Source organism: Lithobates pipiens, unplaced genomic scaffold (genome assembly GCF_037356315.1).
Source record: "Lithobates pipiens isolate NorthernLeopardFrog02 unplaced genomic scaffold, aLitPip1_a1.2 Scaffold_13, whole genome shotgun sequence".
NCBI classification, from domain to species: Eukaryota; Metazoa; Chordata; class Amphibia; order Anura; family Ranidae; genus Lithobates; species Lithobates pipiens.
The window spans coordinates 373760058-373768926 of NW_027507718.1; the positions used below are offsets into that span (position 1 = coordinate 373760058).

Below are 8869 nucleotides of genomic sequence, written 5' to 3' on the forward strand. Positions count from 1 at the left end.
CATATGCATAATATAAAAAATATAAATGCATATGTAAGTAAGATGTGAGTGGAAATACAAGGGGGAGTTGATTCATTGAATTTAGGTCATTCACTCAATGCAAAGTTTTAGGAAATAAATAGCAAAAATGCTACAACATTTCACATTTGATTCAAACAAACTCAAATCCCAAAATATTGCCTGCAGAAATTATAGCTTTCATCTTTCCTGCACTGAAAATAAAACAAGGAATATACGTTAATGGGTAATATTTCCACTTTTCTTTGTTTCAGTTAGCCAAATGTGTTTCCTGAAGTATGTTTCATTTATTCATTTCATACTATCACAAATAGTAGTTTGTCACATACAGCTGGACTTGTTCTATACTGTTGAAGACATTTTGCTACTCATCCAAGTAGTTTCACATCTCTTATGAGTGTCAGCAGGAACATACCTCTGCATACGTAGCCACACAGGTAACTCAGTCACCTTGACCAAATCACAGTGGAATGTGTCAAGGGAGATGTTGATTATCCAAGAACAAGATAAATTGTAAGCATAAATGTGAACACTGCTCAGGTCAGTCTCCCATCTCCGCCTCCACTAACACACTAACTAGGTGCTGGCCATCATGGATCCCAATAAGCAAAGGAGGTCTGGTTATTCGCACATCTAGTAAAATCACCTTTATTACAGTAAATCCATAAAAACAATTCCAAAATACAAATAGAGGGTAACAGCATCACCAGCTAATGTATTTCATGCTCACTTAGCGATTAATCGTAGCTCAGTAATAAAGGTGATTTTACTGGATGTTCGGCTAACCAGACTATCTTTGCCTATTAGATAAATTGTAAGTTTAAATTGTAAGAGAGTACTGGGACATACTATCTTGGATGCAGACAGGAATAAAGCCTTCCTCCTAATTTTCAAATCCAGTATAGCCTCCCATACCCAGGAGTGGAACTATATAATCCTAACACTGTAGTACAGAAGCCTAGCATTACTGTACAAATTCATTCAATCCATCCCTAATCATTGTTGGCACTGTGACTTCCAGAGTGGCACCCTCCTTCATATTTGGTGGTCATGCCCTCGCATTCAATCCTTCTGGTGTCCATTGTTTCAGCTCTTTGTCAGGGCTCAGCTTTTGGTTAATTTCCAGCTCCTATTGCCCCACAGTGACTCACCTGTTGATGATAATCTGCTCGTCAATCCTCCTTATTTAAGCCACCCAGCTCAGACGATCTCTGCCTTTGCCTGGTCAACATCACAGACATTCTCTCCTGCGTGCCTGTTAAAAACTTGCTTGGCTGACAGTCCTTCTGGCTCCAGATCCTGCTTGCTGTTCCACTATGCTGATTCCTGGCTTCCTGACTTTCTGGCTTTTCTGACTTTACGTTCTGACTATGTTTGTTCTATTTACTTTTATTATTAAACAAGTGTGATTTAACTGTACTTCTGTCTCAGTCTGATTCATGGTTTCTGACAATCTACCACCTACCATTTGTATGCAGACAACCCTAGTCAATGCCCACATGTGGTAGCAAGCCTCCATGATTCCTAGAACTGAAAGCCAATGACTGAAAGGGGTGAGCCATAGACAGCCAGGCTGAGAAGAAAAGAAATAGATGATGGTGGACATTCTCCATCCAGGAAATATGGTAGGCTCTATCCAACTTGCTGCCGCATCTAAAGAACACCGTGGGAAAGTCACAGAATGCAGTGTAATCAAAGTAAGCACTTTCAGTACCAAAGAGAACATGTACACCTGTTCAGCTTTAATTAGCTTGCTTTACAGCCCCGTGGCCTTTGTCAGTTCCCATCAGCAACACTATCTTCATGACATTGGTATGTTCTTCGAGTGTGGCAATTCCCCAGGTGCTCTGGTTGCACCTGACCATGTCTGTGTACTATTACTGTTGAAGGATCACTAGTTTGGTAAACCTCCTTAGTGAGGATTTGTGGTTGTATGCACTCCTTAAAGCACTGTGAAATATGATAATGCCTTATAATTGAATAAAATAAATCTTAGCACACACAAACGTAAGCCGGAGACTTTAAAAGTGCCCACTGACGTCAGGACCATGGTTGGGATACAATGTTATAACATGACACAACACTCAGTACAAAGTTTTCAAACATCACTATGTATAGAATAGAACAGTAAGGGGTTGTGTGCAGGAAATCAGCAAGCCTGTATACATTTCCAGGGAATTCATAAAAGGAATGTGCAGCATAATATAGTTATTATGTCAGAACTGTGTTACTCACCCATTATCACTTTCTCTCAGCCAGTTCTTGTTTCATTCAGTGCAGCAGCAATGTCAGTTGGTTTTGTTCCTCTTTAGAAGTCTCCCTTTGTCACTTTTTCTTCTGTCGGAATATTCTATACCTGTATTTTCTTCCAGATAACAAAAGCCTTATGTGAAAGTCTGTCTTGTCTTGGAAAAGAACTCATACAGATGAGCCCAGCCTTCCAGCACTGCAGCGACTAGCAATGGAGTTGAATGCCGTTTCTCTTCTAGCAAATGATTCCCAGGAAGTGACTGTCAGCTTGAAATCTTTAGAACAGAAAAATCCAGAGGGGGGTGGTCTACAGTGTGTAGTTAGAAATGCTAGTTTGTTCTATATAAACACCCTCATTTTTTTTATTTTTTTATGATGGAATATCTGATACTTCTGATTAGCAGGTCTCAAAATGGCAGGGAATTGTCAAATGAATGATTTGATTTATCCAAAACTAGTCACATTTTGACAATGGCTGAAGGACTCAGGGTGGGTTTCAGTGCATCCCTTTATACAAGAAAAAGCTCATAGGTAAACTACAGGAAACATCTGGAGATGAATGACAGACCATTACAGTTATATCATATGTTTTTGCCATTAGTACGCCTAAAAACTGTACACTTGACTTTTAACCAGATACGTAACTTAATAATAATAAAAAAAAATGGTTGGGCATCCTTCGCAGCACATTTGATGTAGAAAAGCATGTAGGACCCTTTAAGGGATGATTTCATCCTCGCTGTTGTCATGGAAGGGCCTTGTTACTCAAGATATCTGAGTGAGAAATATATTAAAGAGATAGGAGGAGCCTTTGGGGTGGTGATGTAGTGGAGGCTTAGTTTGAGGAAGACCTCTTAGCCCTTGTACACACGGTCGGACATTCCAACAAATTCTGTCGGATTTTGTCTGACGGATTTTGTCCGAAACTGGTGTTGCATATACATGGTCGGACAAAGTTGTCGGAAAATCCGATCGTACGGAACATAATGACGTTATTTCATTACGACAGCACTACGTTCAGGCTAGTAACCAATAGTTTTGGTCTAGGAATTTGATCTGAGCATGCGTGGCACTTTGTCCGATCTGAATTCTCTACAAACGATCGGACAAAGTCCGATCGGATCATGTTGTCGGAAAATTTTATAGCCCAGCTCTAAAACTTTGTCGGTCAGATATTCTGACGGAAACAGTCCGATGGAGCCCACACACGGTCGGATTATCTGACAACACGGTCCGATCGGACAGAATGTCTGACCATGTGTACAAGGGCTTAGAGAGTGAGAGAAAGAGATAGAGAGAGAAACAAAAAAAGATAGCAGCCAAAAATGTGAGTTTTCAGGGACTCAAGCCTGGTACACAACATAAGTTTTTTTTCGATCAACCCAGCGGATTGACCAAAAAATATTGTGAGTTTTGGTCGAAGCTACTGAACTCACTATGAGAAGTTAGTACAGCAGTGTCCCCCACTAAGCTGTTGTGTTCTGACTGGGGGGCGGCCCCCCCGCCAGAACACTCTTCTCAGCGCTCTCAGCTATTGGCTGCTGCTTTTACAGCATGCTCGTCAAACAGAAGCCAGCTAAATGGCTGGCTTCTGTCGGACAGACCAACATACACACGGGTCGAATGTCGGCAGTTTATTTTTTTAACTGCCCAATGTCTACCGACATTCTGTCCTTGTGTACCAGGCTTTAGACTACAATTCGAGGGACAAGGGTTACCCCAAGTGTGGTAGGGAAAGGAGAATTAAAGGCTTAGTTCACCTTTACCAAAATTCTGCCCATGCAGGAGGGGGCTGTGAATAACAACATACTGTGCAGCTGTGACCAAAGATGAATAATATAAATATTTAATGGGTTTCTTCTGGTTAGTGGAGTGAAAGGATAAAGCCAAAGGCTCTATGCACATTGACTTTCTCTGATGGGAGATATATTAAATGGGTATAGTGGAGGACTAGTTTGAGGAGGACCTCTTCCTCAAGAGAGAGGAAGATAACAGTCTTGGGAACCTTTTGGAGGAATGGAAATAATCGTGGCTGGGGCAGAAGAGTAAATAGGATAGAGCCATGTACATCTTTGTTTACGTTGAATATGTTTTTTACAGTAGATATTCTGTATAAGGCAAATGCAACTGGATGTGACTCTTCCTAGATAAATGGAGGCAGCTCATCCTGCTGGTTTGTGTTGTCTCGAGAAGTATGGTCTGGGGCTGAAACTGAAGCAGTTGACCTTTGGTACTTCCTTGTGTATGTTAGAAATACTTGATAATTGGCCTGACTGATGTAAAGTTGACCTGGGAAATCTCAACCCCCAAGGTATCTCTGAGAGCTGAAGCTGGGGACAGAAATGTAATCCCTGGTCAACAGGAGTATGGGCAGCTTTGGTTGACATGGGAAGACTCAGGGTCCCAATGTCTGAAAGTAGCTGCTTGGCACAGTGTACCTTGGTAGGTTTCTGATTGGGTGGTGCTGAAATAGGAGGAGACACATTGCGAGCTGCAGTGTGGAACAGGATTAGAGAACATGCTTACAGGTTTGTAGTAGGGACCCCATAAATAAGCATCTAACACAGTTTGTCGTATGGTCAGCCATTCCCTAAACACTGTCTACTGTGTTTAGGCTAATGCTCCATAGCATCACCCCCTACCACAACCATAAAGTACACATCTGTCAAGGGCACATCAATTTCCAGAGTGTGAATGAGCCTTAAAACTAGTGATGGATGAACTTCCGATGGGACATTTCGCAAACGCGACCCCATTGACTTTAATAGCAGGCGAACCTTAAAAACCTCCAGGTCATATTTTCAGCCACAATATACTTACTAGCTGTGCACACATAGTCCCACAACATGGACACTGACATAACAAAAGTATTAAGTGAATCTGGGATCGACAACGACAAGCATTCTTTTTTTATCTGTGAAATTTTGACAATGCAGGAGCGCATGAAGGCCATGGAGGAGGGCAAGGTCAGGGCAGGCTATGAAGGCGGTGCAGGAGATGATCAGTGCCACAGTCAGGGCAGCGCAGTCCTGTGCCAGTGTCCCAGTGTGCCAACCTGTGCTTGAGCCCCTCCCTCTGCCCGGCCCTTACCCTCACCTATGCAGGGCTCCACTGCGGTGGTCTGGAGGTGCCAGTCCAGTGCTGATCCTCAGTCGGGGTGCTGGCACTGCCTGCTGATTTGCTTCTCCGCTGCTATCTCCCTCACTGTCTGAAACCAGCACAGCGATAGAGACTGAGCACTGACACCAGCACTGTGATAGAGACTGAGCACTGACACCAGCACTGAGATAGAGAACACTGACACCAGCACCGTGATAGAGAGCACTGACACCAGCACTGAGATAGAGAGCACTGACACCAGCACCGAGATAGAGAGCACTGACACCAGCACCGAGATAGAGTGACCTAACACCAGAACCGAGATAGAGAGCACTGACACCAGCACCGAGATAGAGCGCACTGACACCAGCACTGTGATAGAGACCACTGACACCAGCACCGAGATTGAGAGAGAGCACTGACACCAGCACCATGATAGAGAGCACTGACACCACACCAGCACCGTGATAGAGAGGAAAGTCAACAGTCCCATTGCAAATTGGGCAAGCTCTAGCCAGAGGTCAAGCCTGCCCACCCAGTAGTCCAGGGGTTCATCACTTCTCAGGAGCATCCACATCTGCCGTTAACCCGATGTAGGCGGACATCTGTCGGTCTAGGCGTTACCTGATGCTGGATCCGGATGAGACCTGTTGATGGGTCGGCTGAAAGAATGACCTCATATCAGAAGTCACCAACACATCTTCAAACCGCCCTCTTCTTGTAGGCGCTGTTGGATTGGTACCCGCAACTTTTTCTCTGGGAGTGGGAATTCCTCCTCTGCCAGCGCACGCAAAAGCAAAATGCAGCATTTCTCGAAGCAAGGCCTGTAAGTGCTCCATTCTGACAGCCCTTTGTGATGGTTGTAACATTTCCGCCATTTTGTGTTTGTACCGGTGGTCTAAGTATGTTGCCACCCAGTACTGGTCCTATACCTTTATGCTTTTTATATGGGGGTCCCTGTTAAAACACTGGAGCATGAAGGCCCTCATTTGCACTAAACTGGAAGCGGTGTGGTGGCCTGGCTCCTGCTCATCATCCAGGATAATGCCATCCTCCTCGTTCTCCTCTCCCCATCCACGCACAACAACAGGGATCCCAGAAAGGTTTAAAGCATGTTCTTCTTGCTCCTCCTCATCCGTCCCGGCACCATCCTCCTCTGATTCCTCTTCAGACTCCTGTTGTTGACTTGTCTCAGATAGAGTAGCCCTCCCTGGGAATTCATCCAGCATTGCGACTTCCTAATCTTCCTGCTCCTGCTCCTCCATGGCTTGATCAATGACACGATGCAATGCATGCTCCATAAAGAAGGCATAAGGTACGATGTCACTGATGGCACCATGGCTGCGACTGACCAGTTTGGTGATCTCATCAAATGGCCGCAGAAGTCTGCATGCGTCATGCATGAGCAGCCACTGGCGCAGTGAAAAAAAAACAAGCTCCCAGAACCTGTTCTGTCACAGAGTTCGTACAGGTAGTCGTTAACTGCACGTTTCTGCTGGAGCAGCCTTTCAAGCATATAGAAGGTTGAGTTCCATCGCGTCGGGCAATCGCAAATAAGATATCTGACCGGCAGATTGTGTTGCTGCTGAATGTCAGAAAAGCGAGCCATGGCCGTGTAAGATCTTCTGAAATGGGTCGACATTTTCCTTGCCTGCCGCAAGATGTCCTGGACCCCAGGGTATTTGACAACGAATCGCTGCACGACCAAATTTAAGACGTGTGCCATGCATGGCACTTGTGTAATTTTGCCCTGTTTCAATGCACTAAGCAGATTGGCACCGTTGTCACACACCACTTTACCAACTGTCAAATTGAGCGGTGTTAGCCACTGATCTGCCTGTGAACGCAAAGCTAAAAGGAGTGCTGGGCCAGTGTGGCTCTTAGCTTCCAGGCACAACAGACGCAGCACAGCATGGCAACGTCTTACCTGGCATATCGAATAGGTTCTGGGGATCTTGAGCGGCGCAGCGGAAGAGGCGCTAGCAGCGGAAAAGGAGGAGTCAGCCGAGGAGGAGAGGGAGGAGGATGGAGTAGGAGGAGGAGAAGAAGAGTCAGGCCTGCATGCAATCCATGGCGGTAAAACCAAATCTACACGGGTGCCACGGGTTACATGCTTGATGGCCGTCAGAAGGTTCACCCAGTGGGCAGTAAAAGTTAAATATCTTCCCTGCCCATGTTTGCTAGACCATGTGTCTGTGGTCAGATGTATCTTGGCACCGACACTGTGTGCCAGAGATACATTCACTTGCCGCTAAACATGGCCATATAGCTCTGGGATGTCCTTCTGTAAGAAACAGTTCCTTCCTGGGACCTTCCATTGTGGTGTTCCAATGGCCAAAAATTTTCGAAAGGCCTCCAAGTCCACCAGTTTATATGGCAGTAGTTGGCGGCTAGCCGTCAACCGTTGGGGCAAGAGGGTTTTCCTGCATCGTCATTTTTTTACGCTCGAACATTTGGCCCACGGAAGCCTACCTTTTTCCAGGAAAAAGTGAGGACGGCATGATGGAAGGTGGAGTGGAGGACAATTGTGAGGAGAGAGAAGGAGAAGTAGAAGATGAGGCTGGGCAGTGAGAGCCTGGAGTGTGGATTTGTGGGTTCCGTTGCTCCCGCTGGGCTCAGTGATGGGAGCTCATGTGCCTTCATAAGGCGGTTGTCCCTAGGTGAGTGTTGGGCTTACCGCGACTTATGCATTGACTGCAAAGGCTGCAGATGGCAACACTATTGTCAGCAGTGGACATTTTAAAAAAAGCCCACACTGCGGAGCCATGTGCCGGGGTCCTGGGAGCACCAGATCTGACCGTACAGGGTTAATGCATTGCTCCTGATACATTAGCAGTCTGCTTTGTCCCTCCTGTGCAATCTAAGTTCTGCCTGCTTCTCCTCCCCATCTGCTGGTCCATATCTCCCTCTGAACACCCCTCCTATTCCTCTCTTGTGGGCACCCACGTGACATCACTAGACATGTCATCATCGGCGTCACCTTCCCCACCGCTATAATTAGAGATCTCGGAGTAGGCAGCAACACCGGAGACCAACCTCCTCCTTGGGCTGATCTGGGTACTGTCGTCAGACTGCTGAGTGGCGGTTGTTGCTACCTCCTCTTCCTGATCCAATGCCAAGAGTGGCTGCACATGTCTTGTGATGGATCGAAAAATATTTCCTGTGACTCCAGCGGAGGGTATATGGTGGTGGTGGTGTTGGTGGTAGTGTCTTTGGGGGTGCACACAGCAGAGAGTGACGAAGAGGGTGCAGATCGAGAGGATGAGCAGGGTGCAAAAGAATAATGCTGAGTGAGCCACTCAACCAAGTCTGGTGCGTCCTTTGACGTAATCGAACACACCTTCTGCAATTTGCCACTTTGGCTCAAGCCTGTTGCTCCTGCCCTACCCATACCACCCCTGCAGAAGGGCCTGCCTCTTCCTCTGCCTGTCATTTTTTTAAATGACCCTGTGACAAAAGTCTCTAGAGAAGTGCAGTATGTATGTGGAAGAAGGTATATAAC

At 45.9% G+C, this 8869-nt stretch overlaps 1 protein-coding gene across 1 annotated transcript in view; it reads right to left on the reverse strand.

The window, feature by feature from the left end:
- Nucleotides 1-2489, reverse strand: part of GPM6A (glycoprotein M6A) — a 327840-nt gene extending 325351 nt beyond the window's left edge. The window contains exon 1 of the mRNA XM_077477225.1: nucleotides 2254-2489. Within this exon, the coding sequence (XP_077333351.1) occupies nucleotides 2254-2257 (4 nt within the window). The 5' untranslated portion in view covers nucleotides 2258-2489. The remainder of the gene's footprint in view (nucleotides 1-2253) is intronic.
- Between the last annotated feature and the right edge of the window lie 6380 nt (nucleotides 2490-8869).